Source organism: Arvicola amphibius, chromosome 4 (genome assembly GCF_903992535.2).
Source record: "Arvicola amphibius chromosome 4, mArvAmp1.2, whole genome shotgun sequence".
Taxonomy (NCBI): Eukaryota; Metazoa; Chordata; class Mammalia; order Rodentia; family Cricetidae; genus Arvicola; species Arvicola amphibius.
The window spans coordinates 11,580,434-11,596,536 of NC_052050.1; the positions used below are offsets into that span (position 1 = coordinate 11,580,434).

The window sequence follows — 16,103 nt, forward strand, 5'->3', positions numbered from 1 at the left end:
CTCGAAGAAGGTATGTTGAGTCTTCCAGGTTACAAGAGGTTTACAAACTACACAGGACCTTCGGTCTCTTTCTCCAGGAATTAGCAGCAAAGGTGAAGGGATTTTTTTTAATAGAATGGTCTTATTTCAAAATGGAGACTATAATGAGTGTTTGTGTGTATGCATGCCGTGTGTGTGTGTGTGTGTGTGTATGTGTGTGTGTCTGTATGTTATTAGGAACAGGACAAAAAGATAAAGCAGAAACTGGATTTAAAATTATAGGGATAAGCATTTCAGAGAAACAATATACAAAATTGTCATTCTTATCTTCACAGAGTGTAAGTATAGATATCACCTAAGGTATATTTCAAAACCTGCTCTTACTTCTAAACTTTCAGTATCACCAGTCAAAGAAAAAAATAAATGTTTTAACAAACATGGGAATAGAAGGAATAAGAAATTAAGATGGTGGTCTGGTCTGAAGACATCAAGCTCTGGAGGTCTGGTCAGTCTTACTCCCACTTAGGAACTCTGCACTGTTACTCTGGGAGTGAACTGAGAAACAGCAAAGGATGCTGTCAGAAGCAGTATAGAAGGAAAATTCCCCAGATCAGTCTGTCCCTTAGAGGCTCCAGCGTTTTAAAATCTTTCCATAACTGTCCTGTGCTTCTCATCAGCTTTAGATCTCTGATTATAAGTTGGCTTTATGGTTATAATACTGAACTCATTTGAATTATTTTTCATCCTAATTTGGACTGGTCTAAGGATTGATGTAGTTTAGAATTTCTGATTTTAACAAGAAAACTGTTTGAGTTAACTGAATATAAGTAATAATATATGTGTGATACTCTGCCATTATTAAAGATGTCTACAGCAACCAGTTCTCTTCAATAATTTCAAAAGACTTTATTGTTAAATAATTTGTTTTCACATTTAATACATATATTACCTTGTACCAACTTTATTTTTGAAAAGAAATGGTTGATTATACAAGGATTTATTCTGGTGTTTATCATCCCTGCCTTGAAACACAGATTGAATATAATGTATTCCTATTCCCAGCTATCTCTCCGTGCTGACCTACAAGCTACCCATAACAGATGTTTATCCTCTGTCTCAGGCCTTTTACAAATTAGAAGCAGGTAAGAACAAACATCTAAAGGACTTGGAGAGTCATATAATGAAGGGTGGATGTGCCATACATTTTAAAAATGGACCCTGCAGGGTGCTGCTTTTAAGAATTCTAATAGTAATAAACTCAGCCCTTGGGAAAGAGGTGCATCTACAGTGGGGGACTGAAGGTGCAGAGGATACACAGTGAGTGCACTTTAGCTGTTCTCAGATCACAGCTGCATTAACATAGGAGAAACCATGACCATGCCCTGCCTGTCTGTGTGTTCATATTCCATTCACATCAAGTCCCCAAGTGATACGTCCCCCTCCTTACCTCACATCCCACCTCCTCCCTGCTTTCCACTCTCATTGATGGGCTCAGATTAAGCTGATGAGGTGAAAGCAACAGGACCCTCACCCATCACCCTCCTTTTGTCTGTGCTGATGGATTGAACCTTCTATGGTTGGAAGAGGGTGCCACTTGTTGGTTTCCGGCCACCTGGTTAGCTTAGACCCGAAATAATCACACAGAAGCTGTATTAATTAAATCACTGCTTGGCCCGTTGGCCTAGCTTCTTATTGGCTAACTCTTATATTAATTTAACCCTTTTCTATTCATCTGTGTATTGCCACCATGTGACAGTGGCTTACTGACTAAAGTTCCCAGCATCTGGTCTCCTGCGGGCTTCATGGCTTCTCTCTGACTCTGCCCTACTTTCTCCCAGCCTACAGCCTAGCTTTCTCTGCCTAGTTCTGTTCTTCCCTGCCATAGGCTCAAACCAGTTTCTTTATTCATTAACCAATAAAAGTAACACATAGACAGAAGGACCTCGCACAACATTCTGTTACTGAATGATAGCTAAGGTCCTTCTTTGGTTGCCCAGAACTACTCTTGCTACTAACTCTGTCTGTCTGTCTGTCTGTCTGTCTGTCTGTCTGTCTGTCTTACTCTCAGCTAGCTAGATCATTCCTAGCAGCATATCATCATTGTGTAATTTTCTGAAGAGCTCTAACCCTTAAGCTAGTCTTGCTGGGTTTCCATCACAGTGCTGCTGCTCGCTAGCAGGGAGACAGTGGATAAAATGTACCCAATCCCTACATTTTTATATAGCTTATCTCTACAGTGACAGGGAGTATCAGTGTCTCTACAAGAGCATTAGGAGTAAAGGAGTTAATTTGCTAAGTGCCCAGAACAGTGCCTGCCTCATTGTGCTAGAGATAATATGAATCTCTGTTCCTAATTGTTGCCAGTCAAACACATTCTTGCCTTGGGACTCTGCACTTGCTCTTCCTTCTTTTTGAAATTATGTTTCCTAAATATTTAGGTTGTTGCTCCTTCACATTTTTAGGTTTCTGCTCAATTATCAAATTATTACTATAACTTCCTCAATGGCCCTATGTAAAAAGAGTATGCAATAATTTCTTGTTTTGTCTTGTATTATAAAAATATGATTTATTTTATTATTTATTTAAATGCATATGAATATAATGTCCATGTTTCTCCTGCTAAAATGCACAGACAGAGGCCAAGGGTTTTGTTTCTTCCCCTCACTGATCTGTTGCTGGCATTTAAAAGTGCCTCTCACACGGGGGGATCCCACTGTCTCAGTGATAAACTTCAAACAAGTAAGCATCTAAATCTAGTGACAACTGTCATGTAGATCTCCTGGTGTCCCCAGTGGAGACCTGATAAGGTATTACCACTAAAGGGAATATAGATTGGATCCTCTCAAAGACTATGGAATGAAATTTTCCTCACATGTAAGACTATTTTGATCATTTGTGTCATTCCTTAAGGAAAATGCATATCTTCCAAAATATGCTAAATAGCAGAGACTAACAAAATATAATATAAGAAAAACCCAATATTAGGTGAATTTGGTATCCATTCATATTATTGATATTTATTTAATTTCAACCTTTATTTGAGAAAATTTACTAAAATCCTTCAAATCCAGCACTTAGCTGTAGAAACCCCACAACTCCTCCTGTGTAAACCCCATATATATATTTCATGACATTTTTCTGTCCTGCATTTATTTATTCAATTTCTCTTTTGCTCATTTTAATAATTTTATTTTGGTGTATTCAACTTTGAGAATTTTCTTGACAGTAAGCTGTGAGTCTATGCTCATTGTCCTTTATCAATTTATCTGTTTTTCAGTGAAGCACAGCTTTAACCTGGAAGAATACAGCCTCTCTCAGTGCACGCTGGACAAAGTGAGTCGCCTCGTTTGGCTTCGTGTCGTGACTATACATTCATGAGAGGAGCATGGGTTTTCCCTGTCCGCTGGAGGACAGCCAACAGCTCAGTAACCATTCTCCTGCTTTGTCTCCTGGTTAGGTGTTTGTAGAACTTTCGAAGGAACAGGAGCTGGCAAACGTTCAGGAAGAAGCTGATGCAGCTGTGAGGTGGAGACTGCTCCCTCACTTGGATGAACCGTGACGCCTCAGACCCAGGCTCCGGCAGCCTAAAACTTCCGTTTTATGCAGTAACTAGTAGGATTAATCATTTCAAAGATGTTTTTATATCAGTGCTATACACGTTTTATCTGCTTAGTGAACCACAAAGTAAAATTTATAATAATCCACGCCCTAAAACTTAGAAGCTATAAGGAAATACAAAATAGTAGTCAAGTACTATAGAAACAAAACGACAACCTCAATTTTGAAAAAAATATTCATTCATAACAATGATTGGAACATTCATTTGATGAGGTAGGTGAGGAACATGCTCAGTGCCCTTAGCTGCATGGGGAGTTCATGGTGGTTGACAAATATAAAATTTATGATTCTTCTTTTACATAAAGTATGAGATATTATTTTCCCTCAGTCCTTTCCAGGCATTATTTCAACAGCAGCAGAAATGATAAGGCCCTGGACCCACAAGTAAATAGGGACATATCTTGAACACAGCTCAAATACAACTTTTGAAAACAAAGGGAGTCACAGTAATAATTGTTCATTTAAAAATGTTTTAAATACTAATAGCATAATCTTGGGATTTCCTTCATCTCTTCATAGTGTTCTGTGTATTTGATACTAATTTCAGTCTATTTTCTACTTATATTTGTATATGTACATATGTGTACACTATGTGAATATCTCTCATATGTCAACTTTGCATATTATTTTAATTTCCCCTGATATATCTATGTAACCCCAACACCAGAAAAAATACTTCAAATGTTAGGCAGTATTCCTACTCTGATTTTATAATATTTTATATAGCTTACATATAACATTTTTCTGTTCACTAAATTTTTATAGGTGCTGGAGAGATGGCTCAGCGGTTGAGTGCTTATGCTCTTGCAGAGAACCTGAGTTCAGTTCCCAGCACACACGGCAGCTCACCACTGTCTGTAACTTCAGTTCGGAGGATCTGATGTCCTCTTCTGTCACACATGGGCTCCTGCACACATGTGGTGCATAGACATACACTCAGGTACCACGTATACAGAAAACAGTTTTTTATAAAAGAGCATTTGTATAATGGAGAAAATACAGAAATTAGATAAAATTCAATAAAAGAGCCCCTATAGTTCCTTCGTAAACTTCAGTTGTTTACATTCTTTGAGCTCTGTCTATAGAGTGGTTACTGTGTTTGGCACACACATTTCCTAACTAGACGCTGACTTGTATTTACTGATGCCACAGTGACATACTCACCTTCAAATTTGGGATGCTGTTGAAGCATTATATGTTCGCATTTTGGTTTGTGCTAATGATAAGCTTCGCTCATTGGTTTTTGCCTTACTCATTTTACTACCCATTTCCAGGACTCATATGTAATGAACCAGGTTAGGTGCGCGTTTTGCAGTTGGATACCACTGTCTTGGAAGGCTGATCTGTTCACGAGCCAAACATTTTAAGTGCTTACTTGTCAGAGGTGAAGGATTGTATTTTAAGTATTATGGATTTTAATTTAATAAAAAACTTATGTTTAAATTCCTACCTGGGACTGATATCTAACATATTGGAGAGTGCAATTCCAAAGTAAATCAGGGTTTTGGCCTCATCTTCAACTGTGAGGTTTATAGGAAGCTTAGCTGTGACCATGCTTCTCCTCCGAATAACATGTTTTAGATTTTAGCTCTCCGTTATGTTTACTACCTTCCCACAAAATTAGTCATTATCATCACGATTCTGAGCATCAATATTTATTTCACTTACAAATAGATTTGTAAATTTTGAGTATGAAGCTACTTTATTCCGAGTAAAATTGTTAGTAGCCCCTTCAGAGACAAAAATCTTAGGTGTTTTTTTTTTTTTCTCCGTGTGTGAAGATAGACTCATTCAACTCTTCTACAATGAATCATATTTTATCTGGGTTATCAAACTACATTTGTACTTGTCTTTGATTGTTTATCAGGTTATTGATTAACTTTGAATGATTTCATCCTCTGTGTATATTGTACTTTGATCCCGTGTGCTCTCATTACCTTCCCTTGTCTACCTCCCATCCCACTGAACTCTTTCTGCTTCCCACCTAATTCCCGTACTATGTGTGTGCATGCATGTGTTCACGCTTGCGTGCGCACACTACTGAGTTTAACTAGGGCTAAATAAATGAGCAAAGAGGGGGTTATTTACCATAGCATTGGCAACTTATCAGTTGCTACACTGAAAAAAAATGTCTTGCCGTCTGTCCTGATTGGTTTTGTTGTTGTTGTTGTTGTTGTTTTGCTTTGTTTTTTTGTTGTTTGTCTATTTGACACTTGTCATTAGGGAAGAAGGAGCATACACAAGATTGGCCTGTATGCTATCATATGAGGGCATTTCCTTCCTTAATGATTAATATAGGAGGGCTCAACCCACTGGGGAGGTATTGCCTCAGAAGCTGTTTCTGGATAGTATAAGAAAACAGGCTATGTAAACCACAGTGCACAAGCTAGTAAGCAATCTTCCTGGTCTCTGCTGCAGTTCTTGTATCTAGGATACTGCCTTGAGTTCCTGCCCTGACTTCAGTCGGTGATGGAATGTGACTTGAGAATTGTAAGATGAAATAAAACCTTTCCTTCTGAGTTAATTTGATCATGATGTTTTGTCATAGCAATAGAAACCCAAAGTAAAACACCCTTCTCCAGCAACTATAGCTGTCAGTAGTTCCTCGGGGAGGGGAAAAGACCTCCGAAAGCCCATCCGCATTCAGATTTGTTAATATGTATTGAAGTATCAACTCAGAAACAAATTGCACTTTTATGCTAAGTAGAACCACCTACATCAGCAGGACTTTTTTTTAAAACAAAACTTGAGAGCTATTATCACAAGTAAATAATTTTCAGATCTCTTTAATGCTTATTTCTAGAATTAAAATTTTAATCAGTTGCTTACCACATCTATTGCCAGTCTTAAAATTTTCTGTTTCACACACAGAATTCTCTCAACTGAAATTTTGCTTCATATTTAAGCATCTTCTCAGTTTTATTTTTTAATAAAAATTATCATATAATGTATTTGTTCATATTCTTTTCCTCCCCTACAACTCATCAAATTTTACTTACTCATCCAATTTCATATTATTTCTCTTTTTTTTAAAAAAAAAAACCTCAAATCTCTAAGACACAGGGGGTTGTTCATGAGATCTCTTTTATTTCTCTTTCCTAGGGAGATCCACGCGTTCCTCCAGGGCTCTAAAAGGAGTCATTTTTATTGCTATGGTAGTTTAGCAGACTCATCTAGCCTAAGGCTCTTGGCCTCATTAAGAGAGTCAGGTACAGGTTTCATCTCATGGAGCACCCCTTACATCCAGTTTTAAAAAGTGGTTGATTGTTCCCCTATCATTTGTGCCACTATTACTAGGTCAGGACATCTCGAAAGCAGGATGCTCTTGTAGCACACAGGGTTTTAGCCGAGTGTGATATTGATTGCTTTTCTACTCTTGACCATGTCTAGACCTTTTCATTAGATGCTTTCCTAAAATATAAACGCATACAAATGGAACTTAAATGGAGTTACCACAATGCCCGACTAGACATCATAAACTATTAGATAAAATCCCTAGAACCAGGAATGAGTTACATCGTTTTGAATTATTGGCCAAAGAGGTCCTATAGACACCCCCTCAATTATCACATTATTGACTACTGCCAGTACTATGGGTTATCTTCCATAGTGTGATGGTAAGACCCCTTTGCTGAAGAGACCACATAGTTATAGCATCAAGCATGGCGGAAGCAAGCTGGCACTCAGCTAGAAGCTTCGCTCCTACTAGCAAGAATCCCTTCAGCTTTCACCGGCTCTGTACATGTGCCTTCTTTAAGGCAGAACTATTACCGTGTTTCTTTTGCAACTCTTCTCTGGACCACATTAAAACAAAACAGAAACAGCCCTTTGTTTGTTACTTGATTTCTCCCATATTTTGCATCTTCCTCTTCACTGTCCCTTTAAGATTCATCCTTAAACAAAGGTAAAACCTAGCTAGGAATGGTCCTCTCACACCTATTGCAGCACTGGGGAGGGGGAGACGGGAAGATCGGTGTGAGTTTAAAGCTGGGTTAGTTAGGAGGACCCTACACTTAACAACAGGAGAAAGCACACAAAGAGCCTTCTCTTGACCCCAAACTACTTGTTTTTAGGTGCCATACAGATCCTTCATAACCATACTTCTATAAAACAATAAATATTTTTCTTTTGTTTCTCCATTTCATGTTCTTCACTATACACTTAAACTCAAATCACTTATTAGGAGCAACTTTCATATGGAGGCTATGTGGTAAATACAATACAGATTCTCTTTTTTATTTATTTTCTTAAAATTTATTTTAAAAAACTATCTTTTCTCAGTTTACATGCCAAATCCATTTCCTACCACCTCCTCTCCTCATGCTCCCTCCTCCTTCATCCCCTCCCGCCCCCATCCCACCACCACCCACTTCTCAGAGACAGCAAGGCTTCCCATAGGGAGTCAACAAAGTCTAGCACATTGCTTTGAGGCCTCCCCGCTGTATCTAGGCTGAGCATGGTATCCCTCCAGAGAGAATGGGTTCTAAAAAGCCAGAACAAGCAGTAGGGATAAATCCTGGTTTCACTGCCAGTGGTCCCACAATCTGCCCCTGTCATACAACTGTCACCCACAATCAGAGGGCCTAGTTTGGTCCTATGCTGGTTCCCCCACTGTCAGGCTGGAGTTGGTGAGCTTTCACTAGCTCAGGTAAGCTGTTTCAGTGGATATTCACATCATGGTTTTGACCTCTTTGCTCGTATTCTTACTACATCCTCTCTCTGACAGGACTTTGGGAGTTCAGCCCAGTGCTCCACTGTAGATCTCTGTACTTGCTTCCATCAGTTGCTGGATAGTAGGTTCTATGGTGACAATTAAGGCAGTCATCAATCTGACTACAGGGCAAGGCCAGTTCGGATACCCTCTCCTCTATTGCTTAGAGTCTTAGCTGTGGTCGTTCTTGTGGATTCCTGGGAATTTCTCTAGTGCCAGGTTTCTTGCTAGCCCCACAATGGCTCCCTCAATCAAGATATTTCTTTCATTGTTCTCTGTTTCTTTCCTTCCCCCATCTCATCCATCCCATTCCCTCTAGTTCTTCCTCTTCCCTTTCTCCCCTCCTCCTCTCCTTCCACCTTCCCTTCTCTCCCCCACCCTCAGGAGATCTTGTCTCTCTCTTAAAAAAAGATAAGACATTGTAAACAGCCATGTATGTGCTGGGAACAGAGCCCAGGTCCTCTGCAAGAGTGGCCAGTGCCCTTAACCCATCTATCTCTTCAGCTCCCTTTATGGATTCTTTAACATCATCTGGATCTTTACACTCTGTGGGAAGAGATGAGTGTACCCAGTCTATAAAGAAAGGAATTGTACACAGTATCCATCATAGGTCATAAGAGCACTTGGCCATGGTATCCAACCCTCAGAGGATTTGTCTGCCCAGTTTTTTTTTTTTTTTTTTGGTTTTTCGAGACAGGGTTTCCCTGTAGTTTCTAGAGCCTGTCCTGGAGCTAGCTCTTGTAGACCAGGCTGGCCTCAAACTCAGAGATCCACCTGCCTCTGCCTCCCGAGTGCTGGAATTAAAGGCGTGCGCCACCACCGCCCGGCCCCTCAGAGGATTCTTAAAGAGGCATTGTAGAGTCGAGAAGCAATCAATGCTGGACTCCAAAGGTCTCATTCTTTGTCACTCGGAGAGTAGGAGTGAAGTCTACTAAAGAAAAGAGGTAAATAAATAGAACTTGGTACAGTCACAACCCGCTGTGGCTGGAGTTGTAGATAAGTCAGAAGCAGACAGTAGGCAGGCCATCATCAAGGCATTCCCGAGTGGAACACAGCAAAAGGCATGGCTCAAGACTGTTTATCTGGTGTGGAAGAGGCTTGTATTCTGATTTCTAAGGGGCAAACAGGCAAAAGATAAAGGCATGTAATGTGTCTCCGTTATCTAATAAACTTCCAGGAAAAGATTAGAAGTGAAGCAATATTTGACAAAAGGACTTATTTGAAAATTTCCCAGCACTTCAAAACCAAACCAAACTTCAAGGTCTTTGTAAATGACTACCAAGTTCCATACAAGACAAAACAAAATCTACATCTGAACTTGTGGTATTTCATATGATTGTGGTGAAAGATATATGTGTGTGTGTGTGTGTGTATATATATATATATATATATATATATATATTAATTTCCAAGTAAGAAAAACAAAATACCCTGCAAAAGGACAGGGAACTGAGCTCGAATCCTCTGCAAAACCAACAAGCATTCTTAAATTGTGAGTCATCTCTCTAGCACTTATATGGACATTCTTATGGACATTCTTATAATCAATTCTATAGGAGACAAGAAAAAAATCACATTATTTTTAATGTAGAGAAGACACTAACTATAACCAAAACCCAACAATAGAATTTAAGAGCAACATTTGATGTGTCTTTCCCACTTTTTCCATACATATTATTCCTTAAATCCCAAAGATAGTTCTTAAATTGTTTTTAAATTGTATGTGCCTGTCTGTGCACCATATCTGTGCCCATTTCCTGTGGCCAGAAGAGGACATTGGTTCCTCTGGCACTGGAGTTACAGATGGTTGTGAGTCACCATATGGGTGTTGGGAATCAAATTCAGGTCCTGGGGAAGACAGCCAATGTTCTTAACTGATAAGCCATTACTATAGCCCCAGATCCCGAAGATTAAATTTTAAAATGATTTCTATTTGGATATTATCATGTCTGCTTTGGATCTCATAAATGTGGAGACTCAGGCTTTTAGGGTAAATTCTTTGCTTGGCCCTGTAAAATAAATAGTGTACAGGTGAAGGTGAAGGGTCAAGTATGTTTTACCTGTAGGGAACTGGAAGGGCGAAGAAAAAAGTGAATGCAGACAGAAGTTGAATTTTTATATCACTAGATATAAATGTTTATATCACTAGAGTAGCCAAAGTTCAAATATGTTTGCTAACACTTAAAGATAATCAGTAGATCAATGTTAATACCCAGCACTCCCTAGACAAGATATGATGTAAAGGGATCCACAGAAAGGAGCAGAGAAACACAATCTGAGTGGAAATGGAGACCTGGAAAGCACCAGGGATAAATTAAGACATGCTTAAAACAACATGAGTGGAGGAAACCAATTCACCATTTTAAAGACTTGTATTTCTTTTATAAAAGTGAAATTAAAAAAATCAAATTAAATAAAGGGGTAAATTTTATTAAATGATTAAAAAGGAAATCTTCCATATAAAATAATGGTTCTTGATCAAAATATACCTGAGAAATAATAGTTGAAGTAGAGGGATAAAATAGATCGTCAAAAGAATATTCCATGGGAAAAGTCCATGAAACGGAATCAAGCTTAATTTGCCTAATATATTTCTATAAATATTTATTTGTTTTCATCTTATGTGTGTGGGTGCTTTGCCTAAATCACTGCTTCTCAATGTGTGGCTCACAACCCCTGGGGGTGAAATGGTCCTTTCGCAGGAATCACCTAAGGCCATGTGCATATTGGATGCTTACATTATGATTCATAACAGCAGAAAATTACAGTTATGAAGTATCAACAAAAATAATTTATGGTTGAGGGCAGCACAAGATGAGGAATTGTATGGGGGAGGGGCTCATAGTGTTAGTAAGGTTGAGAACCATTGGCCTAAATACATTTTTACTTCACATGCATGCAATGTCCACGGAGACCAGAAGAGGGCATCAGATCTCTCTGGAACTGCCCTGTGAGTGCTGGGAACCAAACTGGTCCTCTGAAAGGGCAGAAAGTGATGGTTATCTCTCCAGTCCCTTACATATGGTGTTTTATTTTTGAAGGTTTGTGTATAGTTTATTCAGCGGGTTATGGAAGGAAAGGGAAGAGGGAGAGAGGGAGAGAGAGAGAGAGAAATGGTGGGTGGGGGGAGAGGAGAGGAGCCACCTCTTCCGAAGAGAGACGGGAATAACATATTATGTTTTAAAGAAACAATATATATTTAAGGATGATATCAGACAAAACCTGCATGTATGTTGTTCAATTGGGTCTGAAGAAAGTGGGAATATATTCATTTCTAAGAAATACTACATTTTCTAAAAGACAAGATCTCCTGAGTAAATGGGGAGCATGGGGACCATGGGAAAGATTGTAAGGGGAAGGAAGGGGAAGGAAGGGGAGAGTAGAAAAATATAAAGCTCAATAAAAACAATAAAAAATGAACTAGGGAAAGATTCTGGTCCCACTGCCAGGGATCCCACAAACGGACTAAGCCACACAACTTTCACCCACATGCAGAGGGCTTAGTTAGGTTCCATACAGCTCCCCAGCTGTCAGTCTAGAGTCTGTGAGCTCTCACTATCTTGGGTCCACTTTCCCTGTGGATTTCCCTGTCATGATCTTGGCCCCACCCATGGGAAACCCTATTCTTTCTGAGGAAGGGATGAGGGGTGGAATGGGGGGAGGTAGAGGGGAGCAGGAGGAAGGTAAGGAGGGAGAACTGTGTTTGGCATGTAAAGTGAATTTTAAAAAATGTAAAATAAAAGAAAATAGCAAAAACTAAGAGTGCAAAAAAGAAATAAGACATTTTCTAAATTATATTCTCTGTGCACAAAATGTTAGCAGTGTTATTAAATGTGCTAATGAGTGTTCTGCAGAAGGCACCAGACATACAGAAACAATCAGAAGGCTTGTTGTTCTCACCAATTATGAGTTCAATCTGGTTGTGCAGACTTTGCTCAGCAATTTCTGGATTTAATATAATAAACAAACAAGTAAATAATCTTAAATAAATATTAAAGAAATATTTCATATCTGTGTGATGCTTTGTCTTCCATGCACACAAGAAGTTCATGATAATGTAGCCATTGCCTGCTGCAACACGGGGAACAGGACATACTGAAAACCAGTGGTTGTCTACATAGAAACTTGCTTCTTGGGACTGATGTTAATGTATTAATCTCTTCCTCCCTCCTTGCCCCTCCCCCCATAAGTGTTGGCACGCGGCGGGTGGGGGTATATTGCAAGTGTGTACGCACTCAGATAATTCAGATAAAGGCCAGAAGACAACCTTGGCTATCATCCTTAGAAACATTGCCCATTTCCAGAGAAGCTAGCCGGTAAGCCCCATGGATACTCTTGTCTCCCCGCTCCCCACCCCAGCACTGTACATTGATCCCAAGCTAACACCCCTGACATTTCTTACATGGGCTCTGGAAATCAAACTCAGCTCCTTATGCTTGCAAGGCAAATACTTTACTAAGTGAACTTTCTCCGCAGCCTGAGGACACATCTCTCCAAGCTCTGTGCTTTTCTGCCCTAAATGATGATGGAAATAGGATTCACACAGTGCTACAGAAATGTTGGTGAAAGTGCAGATTTACCCTGTAACCCTGGAAACATTGCTGTGCTGTCGTGTGCAGATCCAGCTCTTAAAAAAAAAAAAATCAATGAAGGGCTTTGAGAAATGATCTTATCCAATGCGTACGTTTATTCCTGTAATTTAGGGATTCTTTTCTGCTCTGCTTGGAGCTGGCCTTTTTCTGATTTTGTTTAAAGTTTGCTGCTGCTGAGAGTCAAGTCTCCTATCGGGGTCTAATCTGAAAGAAAGAAAAAATGCTTTTTAAAATTCCCAGCTTCTTCCTGGTTTGATAGTTGCTAACGTTCCGATATGTCCAGCCAACCATCTGCAGCCACAAATTCCCTGCTGAGGAGCTGGCGGGAGGCAGGGGAAGAAAAAGCAGCTCAGGAGTCACTACGTGAGCAGAGCTTTGGCAGCCAGGCTGAACTTAGTCAAGAATTCTCTTCAGAAACCAGAGTGAAGCAGAACTGTCCCCCGATAAGCAAAATTCAAAGCAAGATGTAGCGGTGATCCGAACAAAGAGATGTGAATTCTCCTCCAGGACAAAGATCTGTGGATGAACTCTTTGAAGATTCCTGCTTTGGCTTCCCTCAGTAAGTTAGTTCCCTCTGAACTGTGGTTATTAGCACTTATGTAATGGGACAAGAAAAGCCATCAAAGTCATGCCAAACATTGCGGTGGAAGTTACTAGTAAATCATTTTGATTTTTTCAAACCTTTGAGTATTTCATACTGTATGGCTAAATAGCAGTTGGAAAACTAAGATTTTTTTTTTTCCATTTTGCTCCATGACTAAAGCATTTTTATAAACAGCACGTATACTGGACCAGGCAAGCGGGTAAGTGGAAAGGAATGTAACTTGTTTGCCTCCTGCTGTTTTCAAAGCTACTTGAACCGCTTATTCCCTTTCTGTGTGCAGCGCTTTCCAGTTTTACGGCCCGAGGAATGTAAACGTCGGGATGCAAGATTCTGTGAGCTCTGAGTTGTTTTTAACTGACTTGAGAGTTTTAATCAAGAAAACTTAGGAAATACTCTATTGGCCCTGTTTATCATACTAAATACGTAAAATCATTTGACTTGTGCAATGCTTGTCGTCCCTGAGTAGCAGGAATACTGTCCAACTGGGAAATTACTAGCTTTTAACTACCAATGTATTATTTTTAAACTACTCAATTTACTATTCAAAACAATTTAAGCTAACTTAATATTTTCTTCTTCTAGAGCAAATAGCATTTTGCATGGGCATGTACAATGGAATAATTAATTCTTAACAGCCAGGAACAAATAACTTAATGCATGATGGTTAGATTATATAACTGTTCTTATTTATGAATATTTTCCTCCATATACATTAAGTATCTAAGAAGAATTGGCACTTGAACAACATATCATTATGCTTTGGATACCAAGACTTGCTACAGCATTGATTTCTAATTGAAAATGTGATTTAGTATTAATTGGAGTTTCCAATTGTCATAGCCTATTGATGATATTATTACTTGGAGATTATTTATGTAACTGGAAAATCCAAACATTGGAAGCAATGTGAAATTATCTAAAATGTCCATTTGTGTCCCTTGAACTTAGCTACTATTGACCTGTGGTTTTTTTCAGTGGTTTTTGTAAGAGTTTTTCAGACTTCAGTTGCGAAAGGTCAGTAAAGGGCTGAGTTAATCATTGTCTTGAGTTCATGACATACAAAATGCCTGTCTTTTCTTTTTGTTTATTTATTTTCTTTGACTCAAATGTTCCATTTCATACTTGACCTCCATCCGTATTTCCAACTGCCTTAGATAATTTTTTAAATTGTATTTGGTAATGATCTTTTAGCTCCAGGATCTATTTAGAGATATGTATTGCTCATGGTATGAATTCATATAAATTATATTGTTATATAAGTCAACCTTTTCTTTAAAAAAAGATTTAGTTGACACCATATTATTTAGGATTTCTTATGTTGAGCTGTGGGTATCAATCCATTGCTTCTGATTGCTACAGAGTTCTGTTTAAATAGTATGTGTAAAGGTGTGTTCACCCCGTCACAGTGATCTATATCTGGAAGAATCTGAGTACAGGTCCCTGGTGAACCCATACCTCGGCATACAGGCCCAGGAACAGAACTGGCTGGTAGTGGCGTTCTGCTGAATAGTAACTAGTAATTAGTAGTAACTAACTAACTGACAGGGTAGCAGGAGACCTCCACTAGCCTATATAAACCTTGGACAGCTTAGCTGCCAAGTTTCATGAGGCAGCACGTGACATTATTATTAGTCTCTGAAAAGCCATTCCATCGAAGAAAAGACTTTTATTTTTTTTCAGTAGACTTTGCCTCCTCCTCTTTTTCCTCCCTTTCCTCTGTCTAGATTTGGCGCCCTCCTTCTGTAGGCATATAATTGGAAACAGCTGCTCAAATGTTTCCTTTTAGTTTGCTTGCACAATGCTCTCTGTTTCAGACTTCCACATTTGCCTCCTTTACATCCTTTAGAAAAATAAGCAAGCCGAAATGAGGAAGAGACACTTGAGAGTGGGTCAGCAGACGTGGGCTCTGCTCTGCAAGAACTGGCTGAAGAAGTGCAGAACGAGAAGAGAAACAGCGATGGTATGGCTCAGAATCTATGTGCTCTCGTATTTGGAAAAGAAAACAGTATTTTCTCAGTGATAGCCACACGGTAATTAGTCAATGATTTTTTTTTTATATAACCCAGATATAATTTACAGGCTAGAATTTTTCAAGTCCTGGGCTTTACTACTATTTTTTTTCAAGTAAAAAATTTAAATATGTAACATTAAATACCTTACTAGAAATATTTTAAAACAACTCATATTCAGAAATGCCCTATAAAATGAAGCTATACCTTTATACAACAGAAATAATAATTAACATCTGTTTTAATTTGGGTCTCATGAGGGCATAGACACTGAAGTTCAGGGCATCATCAAGGAAGCAAACTTCAATCCGTAATTGCTTCAGAGTGTAACCTGAAGTTTAAGAGAAATGAGAAAAGCCTTTCATAAAGAACTCCCATTGGCACTCTCTCCGTTCCCTACAACTCCATGCCCAAAACAATTCTCAGAGCTATCTGTGACATCTACAGGACAAGAATAATTCACTTACTGAGGTTTATACCAGGATGTATTCTCAAACACAGACGGAAGTAAGCTTAGTGTTTAGACGTTAACGTGGATAAACGTCTCATGAAAAGGTCATTTTAAGGAAAGGACTTTAGGTTAAACATAT

At 38.9% G+C, this 16,103-nt stretch overlaps 2 protein-coding genes across 9 annotated transcripts in view; both read left to right on the forward strand.

Annotated features, from left to right (window-relative positions):
* The window catches only part of Abca6 (ATP binding cassette subfamily A member 6), a 55,959-nt gene extending 49,838 nt beyond the window's left edge, over nt 1–6,121 (forward strand). For both annotated transcript variants that reach the window (XM_038328217.1, XM_038328218.1), the window contains exons 37-39: nt 1,042–1,121; nt 3,257–3,312; nt 3,437–6,121. In XM_038328217.1, coding sequence (XP_038184145.1) covers nt 1,042–1,121; nt 3,257–3,312; nt 3,437–3,538 — 238 coding nt within the window. In that variant the 3' untranslated portion in view covers nt 3,539–6,121. The remainder of the gene's footprint in view (nt 1–1,041; nt 1,122–3,256; nt 3,313–3,436) is intronic.
* A 5,852-nt stretch (nt 6,122–11,973) lies between these two features.
* The window catches only part of Abca9 (ATP binding cassette subfamily A member 9), a 68,570-nt gene continuing 64,440 nt past the window's right edge, over nt 11,974–16,103 (forward strand). The window contains exons 1-4 of one of the 7 annotated variants that reach the window (XM_038326841.1): nt 13,488–13,703; nt 13,785–13,836; nt 14,480–14,518; nt 15,351–15,464. In XM_038326841.1, coding sequence (XP_038182769.1) covers nt 15,369–15,464 — 96 coding nt within the window. In that variant the 5' untranslated portion in view covers nt 13,488–13,703; nt 13,785–13,836; nt 14,480–14,518; nt 15,351–15,368. Of the gene's footprint in view, nt 13,464–13,487; nt 13,704–13,784; nt 13,837–14,479; nt 14,519–15,350; nt 15,535–16,103 lie in introns of those variants that run through there. The other 6 variants (XM_038326844.1, XM_038326843.1, XM_038326845.1 and 3 more) reach the window with 6 other exon arrangements.